At 33.2% G+C, this 17,404-nt stretch overlaps 1 protein-coding gene across 3 annotated transcripts; it reads right to left on the bottom strand.

Moving 5' to 3' along the window:
• Window positions 1-1,482: 1,482 nt before the first annotated feature.
• On the bottom strand, window positions 1,483-6,306 carry LOC105640168 (DCD (Development and Cell Death) domain protein). Of its 3 annotated transcripts, XM_020681738.3 has the most exons (5): window positions 6,158-6,306; window positions 5,105-5,288; window positions 4,486-4,942; window positions 4,177-4,293; window positions 1,483-4,087 (listed from the first exon to the last, which is right to left on the bottom strand). In XM_020681738.3, exons 3-5 carry the CDS (start codon window positions 4,780-4,782, stop codon window positions 1,694-1,696), a joined length of 2,808 nt encoding a protein of 935 aa, XP_020537397.1. In that variant the 5' UTR covers window positions 4,783-4,942; window positions 5,105-5,288; window positions 6,158-6,306; the 3' UTR covers window positions 1,483-1,693. The 3 variants fall into 3 exon arrangements, with proteins under 3 accessions (XP_020537397.1, XP_020537396.1, XP_012079803.1); XM_020681737.3 differs by having other exon boundaries at window positions 4,486-5,288; XM_012224413.4 differs by lacking the exon at window positions 5,105-5,288 and having other exon boundaries at window positions 6,158-6,251.
• Window positions 6,307-17,404: the final 11,098 nt, after the last annotated feature.

The following is a 17,404-nucleotide window of genomic DNA, read 5'->3' as shown; positions in this document are numbered from 1 at the left end:
GATTTTCTTTCCCTTTCACCTTCTTCTCTTTTCCTTTTATGCTTTTTATTGTTTGGGAGATGTATGATTATTCTATAATTTCCAAAAGCAGCTAAAAATAGCATTCCAAGTCATTTTTGAACTTCAATTATTTATTTATTATTTATAATGGAAATGATTGTTCTAAGTTATACATAAATTGATATTGCACACATAATAGAAATTATCTATGAAAATCTTTTTTATAAATCTAACCTTAAGTTTAGGCTAAATTAGAAATCGCTTAAATTAAAAACGTAGTCCCAGAATCCATCTCAATTTGCGAAAGAGTACATTTTTTCTTTGAGATAAAATTTAGAGTCAACCAAAAGGGTTTTTCTTAAATTTTCGTTTGAGTTAAAACTTAAATAATAACTCATTTTCAAAGCACAAATAAGATAAAACAAGTTCTGTGAACTCAATCGAGATAAACATTGTGATTTCTTTAGCAAATTAGACATAATGCTCGAATTGGGGCCTCACAATGTCATATTGAGATTCCCATTCTAGAGCTGTTGACTTCCTAAATGAACCATCTAATCATGATTCTATTATCTGTACCTCCTTAGAATGGTAACATCAATTCACTTGGTGAAGAAGAGAATTATGAATGATTATTGAAACAGCATTCGTGTTTGTTTTTGTTTTAGTTGCTGTAAACTCTAATAGAATGTTGTTTTCTAGCTTTTATGTTTAAAGGATGTATCTTTTGTTCAAGGTAGAGCCGGTTCAAGATGTTAGTATCAATGACAAAAGAAAGACAATTGAATTCTTTTGATTTCTTTAATAATGCCATATATGGATGCTACAAAAATATAATTGGTAAAACTTTCTTCTTGTTATTCTAAAATGGACAATATAAAAACAATTTAGCATAGTTGGGGATAAGTCTACTGCAAAACTTTCTTAGAAAGGAATCTATACAGAAAGGAGATTCCAACTCATTCCTCAGAAAGTTTTTAATCCAGAGCGGCGTCCTCATCTCAAGGTCCTGAAGCTTGTTCAGCGTGTTTCATGGTTAGCATTCTTTTCTTTTCTTGTTGAATTACAAGTCATTTGAGAATGATATAATTTCATGATCACGTTAGGAGCAATTATAGGTACTGCTTAAATTTAGATATTTTTATTGTTTTTTGCATTATTTTTAAAATAAAATATTGTTTAAAATTAGATTCAACTTATTCGAAAGATTCAACATTATAAATAATCATTTTATTTAAAATATCAAATTAAAAGCAATTCCACTTGAAAAATCAAAATTAACTAATGCATATCTAGTGACTACCAAGATTTTTCCTGATATAAACACATCAGAAATAGAATATGCACAAGTCGCGAAATTCACTTTTCATCATTAGAGAAACAATAGGAACCAGACGAGTTTCATAGAAAAGAGAATTATTACTTTCAAAACAGAAATCTCAGTGAAAATTCCAATCAACTGCCAAAGTCAAACGCAGGGCCTACATCTAAAATTCAACTACATTTTCATTCATAGAAGATGATCAAAAACAAATTTGACACATCCTAAAAGCTTATAGGATAATTTCCATGTGTAAAATTGCTGCGATTACAGCAAGAAACATGAAAAGTTCAAAAACGGATAGAAGCTACAGCTTGGCGCTAAAGCTTCAATCTATAGAGCAATAAATTCCAAAGACAGCATTTCTATATCCTAACCTTCACTACTTACACCACTATGCACAAGCTCTTCACATGAAAACAAACTTTGGTTGCTCAAGCAATTCTCAGCAATGGTTTCGCAACCATTTGTGATATCATCCTTGAAATTCACCTTAGAGCTTTTGCTTGCAGTTGCGACCGACACGCTGTTTTGATCCTGTTCTTCACATATCCCTTCAGCTGATTTTTGCAAATTGCCAAAAGTAAGGATTTCAGCAGATGCCTTGCACTGCCCACTGACAGATTCCACTGATAATTGCTGCTTACTTGCATTATTACCATTTCCGAGTTCATCAGTTGACTTCTCAAATTCAGAATTATTTTTCATTGAGCTGCTAATCAAACTGTCATCAGTTATAGAACAAGATTTCTTCTCGTATTCGACATTTTGAGTCGACTTGGTGCTATCTCCATCATGTTTAAGTCCACCAGATGTGACTCCATTTACAGATTCTACTTCATGTAATTGAATAAATGACTCTGGAAGAACAGAGCAACTAGTATCATTATGATTTTGCAACAACCCATAATCCTCAGAACTCTTAAAAGTCGAGGACTCTTCTAAATCACAATTTTGACCTTTGCAAAAACCTGAAAGAGGCACATTGTCAATGCCAATAATATGTGGTTCTTCCTTCTTCTCTTCATATGAATCTCTGAAGGGCATAACACAATTTTCCACATTATTTTCTCTTTCATTATTCGAATCTTTTTCAGCATCTGCATTCCTCTCTTCACAACCAATACAAAGTTTTTGCTTACTATCTATATTGTTTTCAGTGCTGACATGTGCTATCTCAAGAACTTGTGATACTTTCTTATCCTGGCCTCCAACCATAACATTTCCAAATGATTCATTCATGGTGAATTTTGGTCTAATCAACCTTCTTCTTTTATTTTTCCCATCTAAGGATCCATTGCTTTCAACACTCTTATTACAGACCCTGCTACTAGCATCACTTTGAAGCCTTCGCACTTCACTACGGCACTTGAAATCCACAAAAGGTAGCTTTTCTGCTATTTGGACCACACTCTCTTCATCAACTGAAATCTTTGCCAACTTATTTGCAGATGATTTGGAGATCTTGATCATTGGTCTTTTGTTCCTTGTGTTTATGATGTCCTCACGCCGTTTGATCAGCAGCTTAAAACTTTTTTCCTTCACCCAATTGTCATGACTCTCATACAAAATTGCCATGACTTCATCCACCGATGAATCAATGCTGCTCTCAACATGTCGAATTTGGATATCAGTATTTTGTTTGAATACTTTTGGAGGTAAGGACAAGCGAGAAAACACACTCGGTCTTTTCTTTTGACAACAAGAATAAATTTTCTCTGAATAAGAGATATCCAGGTTTCCTGATGTGTTATCATGCATGTCTATGCTTCCAGAAATACCCTTTTTCAGAACAGGAATATCAGCAGCAAAGGTTTCATAATTTTCAAAATGCAAAAGCCTATGGCCATCTTTGTCTTGTGAAACTACAGGATAGCTACAATCAAACACGCAAGAAGAAGACTTGCTTTGGCTGTTGGAATAAGATGCACCCTCATTTGTTCTATTACTTCCACTTGCTGAAAAACACAGAGGAATTGAAGAGGGATTTGGTACAGTGAAGCGTCTGGGAATTTCACATTCTGAGGCTTTTCCTACTGTTTCAGGATATAAAGTCCCTAGGAAAAGCTTACTGGTCCTCTTGGAGTATTCGCATAGGTTGGGATAAGATGAGAGAATATTATTAGATAAATCAGAATTGGTGATTGCATGTCTGCTTGTAAAATTATGTTCTACATGTGATAATAATGACTGGTTTGCAAGTTGAGGGAATGCACTGCTATCAGGAGAAAATTCAGGCACAGGTGAGTTCCTATAGTTAAGGGCAGGAACTTCAGGGTCATAAGATGGAGCACTTGTAACAACAGTATGCCCAAAATTTGTTGAATAAGGAACATTCAAGTTTTGTGATTCCATTGAGCTATGCATTATAGATTGTTGAAGATGATCATTATGGAAAAAATTTTCTGAATCATACTTGCTAGAATAAACAGGTGGAACAGCTTGAAATAAACCAGGGTGCTCATTTGGGACAGATGGCCTAGAACCGTTGAGCTCATTCCATTTGCATTCTGGCTGAGAAATCACTCCTATGGTGATAGGATCATGAATGCTTTGATTAGCAGTGAAAGCACGACTAGAATAGTCATCTGTATTTCGCTTATCTTTCCCATCATCAATCACTAAAAAGCGGTCACCATCAACTGCATTTCTGGCTTTATGCAAAGGAAATGCAATTGGTCTTGCAACCTCACTTCGGATAGAATATCCTTGAAGGTTCTTATTTTTTGACTTTCTCAAACTGAATAACGACAAGAGCTCTTGGACCTATAATGATAAAAGTTAGAAACAGAACTTGATTACAACACAAATAGATCAATTTTTCATGTTATTGAGGTCATGAATAGGGCAGGAACCTGTTTTGCAGACAACCCAAAGTTAAACTTGTTTGGTGAAAAATAGTTTTCTCTAATAGCATGGCAAAATTCACTTTCAGAAAGGGAACTGCAATGCCAAATTATGGTGAACTTTACCTGCACCATACAGATCAACAAGAAATAGTCGAGTTACATAGAGTTGAAGTTGCCACAAAATATAATTATTTTTTCTAATGGATGACTCCACTTAAGCTTTAGAAGGCATTCCATTTGGCTCTCCTGTATTTTTCTCAAATGAAAAATTAGGAAGAAAAGAATCGTACAAGTAGTGAAATCATCCTCGCATACCTGTGCAGGGAATTGCTTTCCAGATGATGTAAATGCATGGGGCACAATGTTAATTGCACCATCAGAACATGCCTGAAAAACACCACAAAGTTCTCTACTCTCGAATTCAAATAAAAATAAGATCATTCCTGCTTTAACCTGCTTTACAAAGTCTGCTTGCCCCAATGGAAGTCCGAATAATTTCCGTCTAAAACATTCTTCCTTTGTAGCACTGTTTGACATAAAGATCGCACCAAAATCGGGAACTTTTCCCTGAACATTTTTCTTCTTCGTATCAAACTCCATAGATACCCTCATGCGTGCTGACCAATTCAGTAAAAGACAACAACAATAATGGCAAAGAACAGGGATTCTAAGAGGTACTGCATGACAGAAAAGCCTTCATCTTTCAAAAGAGTCGGTATCTTCACTAGAATCTCTACTAACGTGGCAAGGGAAATGACATCATGCAGCAAAACTAACAAAAATAAAATGAGCAACGGCAACTTATTGAAAAAGGAGAAATCATATTTTGAGCAATCTAAACATAGAAGGTTAATCTTCCTATGATAAATGATAGAGAACTGCAGCTAGCTATAAACATTTGAAATATTTAAGTGCCTCCACACTTAGAGCTCACCAATTTCTCCAAGGGAAAACTTAACCAAGTTAAATGGTAATTTGAGAGTGGAAGAATCTAATTATGCTTTGTGGATAGCAGGCGACCTATCACGTCTTCACTGATACAGACTGCTGAAAAATTAATAAGTTGTCTTCTTAGTGGATGAACTTTGGACCTTGAAGGACACTTTTCTTCATTGCACCTGATGTCATGTTAATGCTAACTTAGCGCCCATTGGATCAACTAAGGGGGGAAGGAGCTCTTGCTGGAGTTTTCAATTAGCTCTCAAATCAACCATATATACACATACAAACAACCATATATGTCTGACAGTAATCTAACTTTTAATTCATTACATAAGTAGGGAAAAAGAGAAAACAAGCAAAACTACAGATAGCTTTAGTTAAGATTTCGGAGTTGGAAGAAAAAAGAAAGAAAAAACCTCAACCAATCATTACCAAGAATGAAATTCAAACTGTAGAAAGATGACTATAGACCTTCAAAAATCAGCAGTCACAATCTTATAGAGTCTAGACCATAACCAACATGTCTCAACTGAAAACCATTATGATTGTTCTTTGAAAAAATTACCAAAACCTTCATAATACTTTCCACAATATATACTATATCTCTATTGTTTCAAAATTAGGCACCTTAATTAAGATAACTTGCTTGCTGAAAACTGATAAGTATCAGATTTTGAAAGATAAAACACATTGAAGTTTGTAATATAAAAATCCAAATTGTAATCAAATTTCAAACATTACACATTAAAGTACGATTAAATCACACCAATCATACACTACTCTAGCATTGCCATATAGACCACCATCATAACGACAGGCGTTAATTTTTAATCAGCAAGTAAACTGATGGATGCAAATTTTCTTTTCCAGGAAAATTTCCAATAAAAAATACAGAAACCAAATAGAAAGGAACAGAAAGAAACAGCAAGACAAATAATATGAAAAGAGAAATCTAATCTGAAGTGAAATTGTATTGCATTATCAATCATCAATCGATCAGTATCAGCATGTATAATTAAAAGTAGGAGAGGTAGTAGAGTTTTACCGAGATTATTCTGTAGTATAATAGAAGCCGAAGCGTTCAGAGTTTTTGCAGAGAAAATATACCTAATGTTATATTTATAATCCTCTCTCTGCTCTATGGAAAACTGTGCAGTTTTAGTTTTTTGAACCGATCGGTTCAATCGGTCTAGCGGCCAAGTTTGGTGGGCAATTCGGACATATTGAAATATAATAACTGTTATTCTAATTCCATTCGAAATATCTTAGAAATTTAAAATTTCATCCCACCAAATATTTTTTAAAATTTAAAATTTTATTCCACACTATTTTATAAAAATTTAATTTCAAATTTGATAATTTTAAATTTTTCAACTGTAAATATAAATATAGTCCATATATTTTAAGATTTAAATTTCTAAATTTAATAAAAAATAATTAATATATCTATAATATATACTCTCTCCGTCCAAAAAGACAATTCACTGTTTATTTTCATGTAGATTAAGAAAGTACTAATTATTATAGTTAAAGGACAATTTTATTCATATAACTTTTCTATTATGTCCATCTTAAATAATACATGAGCAATTATTATATTTAAATAATAAGTAAGAATTAGTGAGAGTTATTAAAAATAAGATAAAATTTTAATAAAGGTATACTAGACAATATAAGAATTTATATATATATATATATATATATATATATATATATATATATATATATAATCCTAAAATAAAATAAAAAAAACTTCAAACAGCTTTATTGGCACTCTCTCCTTCAAGTATTTCTATTTTTTTTTATAAATTTTCTTATTTTCTAATTAATTTTAAATATTTCTTTTTCTATATTTAATCTTATATATCTATCTGTAATCTATAATTTATACTATATATAAATGTGGAAATAGGGAGAATAATAGAATTTTCGATATCACCCTCAATGAAACTTAAAATATCCTAAAATAGCCTTAGCATAGCCAATTCGTAAAATTACTTTTTATACAAACGAACGTTTGGCTGAGTGGTTCAAATACTTGCTGTGAGAACTTTATCTCTTCTTGGACCGACTTAATGCGAACAAGATTTAGTTCTAGCGCAGTGGACTTAGAATACCTGTGGTTAAAAAAAAAAAAAAAAAGATAAATTATATTTTATTATTTGATTGAATATAATTTCTTAAAAATTATTTTTTAAATAAATAAATATATATATATATATATATATATAATAAAAAAGAAAAAAAAATATACTCTTCTTTTTTTTTATGGTTGTAGGAAAAATTACGAGTTTATTTGGAGAGACTATAACGTTTCCTTTATCAGTTAATTAACTTATTTATTTATTTTAAATTTGCAACTTAAAACAATAGAGAAACAAAATACTTGAATAAACTTATTAACTGACCAATACTGGATTCTAGTATGATTTGATTTGTAATTGTCAGTTATTAACTTGGTTTTTTTTTGTCCATCAAAATCAAAATCAAATTTAATTAAATTATAGCATTTTCAGAGTTATTTTTGAAATTCAAATTAGTAATTTTTTTAATATAATTTATTCCTTGTTATATGTTGAGTTCTTAAAAGAGTTTTATTCTTAATAAAATTTATTATTTGTTATTTTCTTTTTTGTTATTGAATTAATTTGTAATCACTATCACTTTGATTTAATAAGAGATTTGTATCTCCCTTGCAATAAATAGATGGCCTCCTAATTAAGCATTTTTAATTTTCTTGATATTTTTTCTTTTATATCCTAAATACGTTAAACTTGAAAGAAGATAGTGTTTTATGAAATTGAACAAAACTAAAACTATATATTTATGTTTTGGGTCATTTTTTTGGAGTTTCAAGAGTTTGTGTATATGTTCATATATTCCTTTCTCTAATGTACAAAATAAGTAATACTATCACTATAGCCAAAATGATTACCATTATTAATTCAGAATATTTTTCATTTCTTTTCTTTTACCTACCAGTAAAAGAAAATTATTATTATTTTTCATTATAGCTCTATATAGATATTGATTTGGGATTGAAGGCAAGGGTTGGGGATTAAGTGATAACTTGATTTTCTTTTAAGCATCTATCAAGGTTTTAAGGATCTGTATTTATAAATTAGGGACTGAAGGATTAGGTATAAGGATTGGATTGACTTTATTTTGAGACCACTTTATTATATAAAAATAAAATCAAGTACATAAGAAATAATATTGCAATTAGTTTATATGGCAAAGTCTAATACAAATTAACCAATTGTATTTATTTTAATATAAACAAAAACTTATATTTTAATATTATATAGATAAAAAAAATAAAAGAGTATAAAAAATGAAAATATAACGAACACTATCAACATGCAACGCACATCATAAAAAAGACTAGTACTATATATAAATATGGGAATATGATAGAATAATGGGATTTCCTATTTTGACCTTACTACAATTTAAAATATACTAAAATAACCTTAGTCGTAGTCAATTCGAAAATTATATTTTATACCAATGAGCGGTTCGACATTCTTCTCTCTTAAGTGAAGTCGAGGGTTCCATCATCATGGATGTAGAGAATACTCGGTGGGAGTACTCTACCCCCTTCTTTGGCCAACCCAGATCAAGCAGGATTTAATTTTACCCTAGTGGCTCGGGATACTTGTGGTTAAGACAAAAAAAAAAAAAAACATTATATTTTATTATTTGATTGGATATAATTTCTAAAAATTATTTTTTAAATAAATATATATAGATAATAAAAAAGAAAAAAGTATACTCTTTTTTTTCTGTATGGTAGTAGGGAAAACTGAAGAAAGTATACTCTTCTTTTTCTGTATGGCTGTTGGAAAAATTGAGGATTATTTGGCGATGATCTAATGTCTCTTTTATGTAATCTTTTTTTATTAATTAATTAACTTATTTATTTATTTATTTTAGATTTGCAACTTAGAAAAATAAAGAAACAGAAATTAGATCCTAGCATTATTTATTTTATAATTTTCATTTAATGAATTGGCTATAATCTTCTTTTTTTTCGTCTATCTAACATCAAATTTCATCAAATTACAGCATTTCTAATTAAAGAAGGGGTTGATTTTTGAAATTCAAATCGGTAATTTTTTTAATATAGTTTGTTTCTTGTTATATATTGAGTTCCGAAAAAAGTTCTATTATTAATAATAATTTTTTGTTTTTTATTTTCTTTTTCGTTACTGAATTAATTTGTAATTACTATCACTCTAATTTAGTAAGAGACCTATATCTCCTTTGCAATAAATAGATGGCCTCTTGATGATTAAATATTTTTAATTTTCTTAATATTTTTTTATTATATTCTAAATCAGTTTGACTTGAAAGAAAACAATGTTTATAAAACTGAAAAAAAAACGAGAATTACATATTTCTGTTTCGAGTCACTTTTTGGAGTTTTAAGAATTTGTGTGTATGTGCATGTATTCTTTTCTCTAAGTACTGGGTAAATAGTACTGTCACTATAGTCAAAGTAATCATTATTATCAAATCATCTGCTTATTTTTTTACTAGCAGTAAAAAATAATTTATAATTATTTTTCATTGTAGTTGTATATAGATATTGATTTAGGGTTGAGGGCACAAAGTTGAAGATTGAGCGATGACTTGATTTTCTTTTTGGGCAGTTATTAAGGTTTTCAAAATATGCATTTATAAATTAAAAACTAAAGGATTAGGTCTAGAGATTGGGTTGAATTTTATTTTGAGACTACTTATAAACAAAAATAGAATTAAGTACATACGTAGTATCATTTCAAATAGCTTATACGACAAAGTGCAATACAAATTAATTAACTGTATTTATTTTAATCTAAACAAAATTTATGCTTTAATATTATATAGATTAAATAAAATTAAATGAGTACAGATATATATATGACGAGCATAGTTGAGGTGCGACACACGTCATAAAAAAGACTAGTAAATGTAAAAGTACGAATGAGGAGGAAATATTAGGTTCCTAAAACGCCCCTACTAAGTTTATAAATTGAAAAATATCATTACGAATCCTATTCTAATTATGATATCAAAATATTATTTTATTATATTAATTTTATAAATTTAATTTTATTCTAATTAAGAACTTGTCTTATTATACCACTATATATATGTTTAGTTTTAATTGCTTTTGACTATCAAGAATTTTTACATCAAACTTTTGCTAATTTGAAATTACTACTATAATTAGACTAAATTCTGCCAAAATTTCAGCAGCATCTCCCTTAAAAATTGGACTATCCACATGTTTAAATATCAATAATTTCATTAAATATTAACTCAATTCACACAGCCCATCCGTCGGGCAATCAATTAAAACAAGTTTCCATTCTCCTTTAACCTCAACATCATCATTCAATTAGCGTGATCGTTTTTCATAAACTTAACTTTCAACTTGTCTCAATAATATCAAAAATATTATCATCCATTCTTTAATCATTTACTAAAATTCTAGATTAGTCACTAAGCACCCATGTTTCCATTAACTTACAATTTAATGAACACATCTTCAAGCAACCCAATTCACAACCTAAATATATATCAAAACAAGCATAAAAACATCAAATATATACACATCAATTTCATATTAACTATTAAAAGAACAAAAACTATTCGAAACAGTTGCTACCCCCCGATAATATATATGTTCCTCGACTTAAGCCTCATTTACTATGCACAAATAACCCATAATGCAATAAGAATTCGACTTACGATTCCATCTAGTTTACAACACAATGATAACTCAATTTTTAACAATAACAATCATTGTCATAGTTGTGAGTTACTTCATTTTTAAAATAAGATGGCCTTAATCATACTAATGTATTTACCCAAAATATGTTTTATCAAATTTAGAAAGGAATTAATTTAAATTCTCTAAAACCTTATATAAACAGTAGCATCTAGTCTTAATTCAACACTAACACAATTAATACCTTAAATCCTACACCCTTAAATCAAAAAATTCATGGAATATATATTGAAAGAAGGTTAAAATCATTTACCAAGTTTAGAATCCGTCAATGGTTGAGTATTTTCAGTTAAAAGGACTAGAAACTGTTTTAACGATCAAAATCAGTCCTGCCAGTGGTAGATTGATCAGAGCTGAGGAGAACTGTGAGCGGTGAAGTCGCTGAAGAGAATGGGAGAGCTCAACCGGTTGCTCCTTGGCTGGTTTCGCCGGAGAAGCAAGGAGGGATGAGGGATGAACTGTCCGATTGCAACAATCGCAATCATAGTCCCCTCGTTGCTCTGCCAGTCGGAAACAGAAAAAAGAGAATGGTGAGAGAGAGAGCCAGACCACCATCGTTGATGAGAGAGGCCGGAGTTGACTGCTTGCGCTAGAGTCACCGGAAAATCGAGCCAGAGACGCGACGCGATTTCCCGATCACAAACTCGCAAGTCTCCTACGGCTACTGTGTATGCCAGAAATGAAAGGAGAGAGAGAGAGAGAGAGAGAGAGAGAGAGAGAGAAAGGGAGGCCGGAGCTACTGCAGTGAGGAGGCGGCGGCGAGGTCGGCGGTGGTCTCAGGTGGTCGGAAAAAACGAAAATGAGAAGGGGAGGGGTTGTAATCGGCGTTAAAGGGAAGAAATGTTCTAGAATTCTCTAGAGTTGGTTTTTAGGAATTATTTTTGTTTGATTCAGGTTTGGTTTGGTCGAAATCATGGTTTTTGAATGATTTTCAATTCTTTCGTGGGTTTCTCCAATAGTTTAATCTAATTCATGGGTTTGGTTTAGCAAATAAGGTATTTATTACTAGAATTTATTTAAATAATTCACAAAACTATTTTTAATTATAAAAATATCCTATAATATATTTGGTTAAAATTAATATTTAGATTTTTAAACAAAAAACTTTCGAAAGTGATTTTCTGGCTCGTTTCAGTCTCCCCCTTATAAAAATTCATCCTCGAATATAAAAATGGACACGTAGGATAAATATAACAAGCAAATATTATAAAAGGGTAATAAAAGAAAGATTATATTCATAAAAGAGAAATAGGTTAAGTTTAATTACCAGAAAAATAAAAGTCTTTTACGTAGAAGGAAAAAGATAAGGATATTTCTCTTGCATCTCAGCCGCCACTTCCCACATGCATTCCTCCACCAAATGATTTCTCCATAAAACTTTGACCATAGGAATCTCTTTAGACTGAAGTTTATGAATTTGGAAGTCGAGAATTCTAACTAGCGCTTCCTCATATGTCAAATCTTCACTCACTTAGACCTCTTGCATCTCTAACACGTGAGATGGATCAGGAATGTACTAGCATAGATACATAAAAACTGGATGTACATGAGAAAACTCATTAGGCAAATCCAGCTGATAAGCTACTTCCCCAATCCTCGCAACTATAGGGTAAGGTCTACTATATCTAGGAGCTAACTTCCCTTTCTTGCCAAAACGAAGGACACCTTTCATAGAAGATACTTTTAGAAAGGCCAAATCACCCTCTTGAAATGTCACTTCTTTATGTTTAGGGTCCGCATAACTTTTTTGCCTATCAAAAGCTATTTTGATCTTGTCTTGAATGATAGGTACCTTCTCAAATGTAACTTGAATTAATTCGGGTCCCAACAATTGTTTATCTCCGACTTCCTCCCAACAAATAGGAGTTCTGCACTTCCTGCCATTTAGGGCTTCACAAGGCACCATGCCTATGCTAACTTGATAACTATTATTATAAGGAAATTCAATTAATGACAAGTGTAAATCCTAATGTCCTCCAAAATCCAGTACACACATTCGAAGCATGTCCTTCAGAGTTTGAATAGTACTTTCAGATTGCCCATTAGTCTGTGTATGGAAAGTCGTACTAAAGTCAAGTCGAGTTCCCAAAGCTTTTTGCAATTATTGCCAAAATCTGGAAGTGTATTGTGTTCCCCTATCAGAAATGATAGAAACCGGAATCCCATGAAGATGTACTATCTCCTTTATATACAACCTTGCCAACCTGTTAGCATTATAAGAGGATCTCACCCACAGAAAATGAGCTGTGTCGGTAAGTCGATCTACTATCGCCCAAATTGAATCATAGCCTCCTGGTGTTTTTGGTAGTCGTACCACAAAGTCCATGGTAATTCTTTCCCATTTCCATTCTAGTATCGGTAGTTGTTGTAGCAACTCAGAAGGTCTTTGATGCTATGCTTTTACTTGTTGACAAGCAAGACATATGGACACAAATTCTATCACATCTTTCTTCATTCCAGCCCACCATTAATTATCTTTCGAATCCCGATACATTATAGTAGTACCCGGATGCACTTTATAAGCGACATAGGAGGCTTCATCTAAAATCTCCTTCCTAAGGTTATCAACATCGGGTACACAGAGGCGAGTACCATTTCTGAGTACCCCATCATTGTCTATCACAAAGTTCCCTGACCCACCAGCAGCCACTTCTTGCATAATTCTTTGCAGTTGCGGGTCAATACTTTGTGCAGCTTTGATTCTATCAAATAACATTGGTCTTACTATGAAATAAGCCAACAAATAATCTGAAGTAGAAATTTCCAGTTCAAGGCCTCCATCAAGCATTTCATCCAATTCCCGGATTAACGGTCTCCTTTTCGCTAAAATATGAGTTATTCTTAAAGATTTCCGACTTAGAGCATCGGCCACTACATTAGCTTTCCTAGCATGATACTGAATGGTACAATCATAATTCTTAAGGAACTCCATCCAGCGCCTCTGTCTCAAATTTAGATCTCTCTAATAAAAAATATACTTCAAACTTTTATGATCAGTAAAGATCTCATATGACACACCATATAAGTAATGTCTCCATATCTTCAATGCAAAAATGATTGCTGCCATTTCAAAATCATGAGTGGGACAATTTTGTTCATGCTTCTTTAACTATCTAGAAGCATATGCAATAACCCAACCATGCTGCATCAAGACACAACCCAACCCCACTTTGGATGCATCACAAAACACAACATACCCTTCGTTGCCTAATGGTAAGGTTAACACTGAAGCAGTGGTCAAACACTCTTTGAGCCTATGGAAACTTGCTTCACAAGAATCAGACCATATGAACTTGGTGTTCTTCTTGGTTAGTCTTATTAATGGAGCTGTTATTCTAGAAAAATCTTGCACAAAACGATGGTAATAGCCAGCCAACCCAGAAAACTACAAACTTCTGTGATCTTAGTTGGTCTAGGCCAGTTGATAATGCCTCAACTTTCTTAGGATCAACCATGATTCCATCCTTAGATACCACATGACCCAAGAAATTCACGCTTTCTAACCAGAATTCACATTTAGAAAACTTGGTGTATAACCGATGCTCCCTCAGAGTTTGTAGCACAATCCTCAGATGGTGCATATGTTCTGCTTTAGTTCTAGACTAAACTAGAATGTCATCAATGAACACGATCACAAACTGATCCAAGTAAGGCTTGAACACACGATTCATCAAGTCCATAAAAGTCGTTGAAGCATTGATGAGTTTGAATGACATAACCACGAATTCATAATGACCATATCTGGTTTTGAAAACCGTTTTAGGAACGTCTTATTCTCTGATCTTCAGTAGATGATAACCAGATCTAAGGTCAATTTTCGAGAAACAAGTAGCTCCTTGCAACTGATCAAATAGATCATCTATCCTAGGAAGAGGATACTTGTTTTTCATTGTCACCTTGTTCAACTGCCTATAATCTATACATAGGCGGAGAGAGCCATCTTTCTTCTTCACAAAAAGGACTGGAGCACCCAAAGGTGAAGTGCTTGGTCTAATAAAGTCTTTGTCTAACAATTCCTGCAACTGCTCCTTAAGCTCTTTTAATTATGCAGGTGCCATCCTATAAGGTGGCATAGATATAGGCTCAATGCCGGGAACTAGATCGATGCAGAATTCAATTTCTCGATTTGGAGGAAGACCGGGTAATTCCTTTGGAAACACATCCAAGAACTCATTCATAATCGACACCTCTTCAACTTTACGAGTTTTCGCAGTGGTATCCTTTACCAGTGATAGATACACTTGACAGCCCTTTTTCAACATCTTTCTAGCACTTAAAACAAAGATTAAATTGTAAGGAGCTATGCTTTTATCCACCTTGTAAATAAGCTTCTCACGATCTAGTAGATTAAAAGCGATTTCTTTCTTTTTACAGTGAACATCTGCATCATACCCCGACAACCAATCCATACCCAATATAACATCGAAGTCAGTCACATCCAAAATAATTAAATTTGCAGGCAAGTATCTACCCTTAAGAATAATAGGGCAATCCAAAATGACATCATTAGTGTAAACGGGTTCACTTAAAGGTGTTGATATCAACAAAGGAAAGTCTAACTGATCAGACACTCTATCTGTTTTAGCGGCAAACCCAGGAGATATAAATGAATGGGTGGCACCAGGATCAAACAAAACTCGTGCCTCAAATGAATAAATAGTAAGAATACCTGCCACCACGGCTTTGGATGCTTGAGCATCCCCTTGGTTCAAATGGAAAAGTCGAGGCTGTCCTCTTGCAGATTATGAAGCTTGTCTGGAACTCTAACCTCTGCCTCTACCAAAAGAATTATGGCCCTGTTGGCTTGCAAATCTCAAACCCGATGCAAAAGATGTGGCAGTAAGGGGTCTAGACACACTACCCATAGAAGATTGGGATGGCATAGGTCATAGCTGAAGAAGCGGGCAATCTTTAGCATAATGCCCAGTCTGGTGGCATTTGAAGCAGGTGTTAGCATCAAAATTACATCCTCCCTTATGAGCTTTACCACATCTATGATGTACGGTCCCACTAGATCTGCTACTGCCAAAACTAGAACTGTATCCACTGCTAGAATTACCAGTATGAATACCCTTTCTTGGCCCAAATTTCTTCTTATCTTTCTTCTTACAAAGGTTTCCTCTTCCTTGGAACTGAGAACCTGGAGAGCAAAGGATCCACTCATCCCCGACACACTAAGATTTCTAAATGGTTCTGTAGTCCTACTACCTCTTTTGCTTGAAATCACCTCATTTGAAACGTACTTGGTCTCCATCTGTCTAACTGAATCAATCATAGCACTAAAGTCTTGCTCCCTCTGTTGAAATAAAGTAGCATATATTACATTCAGCCCACTAATGAACCTATATATCTTAGTGCCTTCATCTGGTATAGATCCTAGAGCATATTTGCTCAATAGACATATCTCCCTGAACCAAGGACTCAAATTCTCTCATTTTAGCTCTCTTAGTTCCTTCTGGTACAAAGTGATTCATGAAAAGAGTAAAAAACTGCTGCCAAGACATCCCGATAATAGAAGGCTGAACATATTCTCTAATATCTCCACTATACCCTCCATCCTACGGCCCGCAAATACAATGGACCTCTCATCATCATAGCCTAACTCAACACAAAACTCTCTAATTCTGGCTAAAAATGAATGAGCATCCTTAGTCCCTATGAATTTAGGTGGCTTATTTCGGATAAATCTGTCATCAAGAGTACCATTAGCGCCCTTAGAATAATAAGAGGTGGAGCCGGCTAAAATGGCTATGCTGTCGGATCGGGTATGGGAGGAGGCATCTGCTGCTGCTGCTGCTAAGCTTGAAAAAAGTGTTATTGCTGCATCAACATGTTATTCATAGCAGCTATGGCCTATTGAAGTCCAGTCATGTGTTTACTTCCGGGAGATTTCTAGCTATATTTTCCTCATTTCGATTTTCCTAAACTCTTTCCTCTTAATTAACTACATTCCTAGCAAGTCTACCCCTTCGTCATCTAGTTGGGGTTGGATGCCGGGAAGAAGCCTCATCTGGAGCCTCTCGCTTCGCATTATCAGATGTTGTTCTCCTAGTATTTATCATGTTGAAATTCAAAGCATAAAACAAAATTTATCAAAAAAATAACAAGTCCTATCCTACTAGCATCAATTATATCCCTTAGTCTAATTTTAATAATAATCACGCTGGAATTTAAGAGGCAAGGTAAAACTACATCAATGCATGACAAAAATAACTCTGTAGTTACATCAAGAGTTATAAACCTAAGCTCTGATACCAACTTTGTCACGACCCAAAATCGTGAGCTTCACCGACACTAGGGCCCAGGTAAGCTTAAGGCCCTCGAGGCCCGTAGTAAGCCTAAACCACAATATTCATGTATGACAAACGAATTTCTAGGAACGGTAAGCCCACACTATTTATATGCATCACGTAGTCACACATTCCTAGCCCAATCTCAAACATCTTAAATGAAAAGAGGTTCGGGCCTATTAGTAATACTTCTCGTTCATAATATGGGCTGCTGATTCCTATA

The sequence above is a fragment of the Jatropha curcas genome, chromosome 10 (assembly GCF_041381405.1).
Source record: "Jatropha curcas cultivar XTBG-Jc1 chromosome 10, XTBG_Jcur_1.0, whole genome shotgun sequence".
In the NCBI taxonomy this organism is placed as follows: domain Eukaryota; kingdom Viridiplantae; phylum Streptophyta; class Magnoliopsida; order Malpighiales; family Euphorbiaceae; genus Jatropha; species Jatropha curcas.
The sequence above is the reverse complement of the archived record's forward strand: the minus strand, read 5'-3'. Positions and strand labels throughout refer to the sequence as shown.

Coding starts and splice junctions, on each gene's coding strand:
- LOC105640168 (XM_020681737.3), bottom strand. CDS start 4,782: ATGAGGGTATCTATGGAGTTTGATACGAAGAAGAAAAATGTTCAGGGA. Junction 4,294..4,485: donor GAAAGCAATTCCCTGCACAG/GTATGCGAGGAT, acceptor TGTATGGTGCAG/GTAAAGTTCACCATAATTTG. Junction 4,088..4,176: donor TTGGGTTGTCTGCAAAACAG/GTTCCTGCCCTA, acceptor TTATCATTATAG/GTCCAAGAGCTCTTGTCGTT.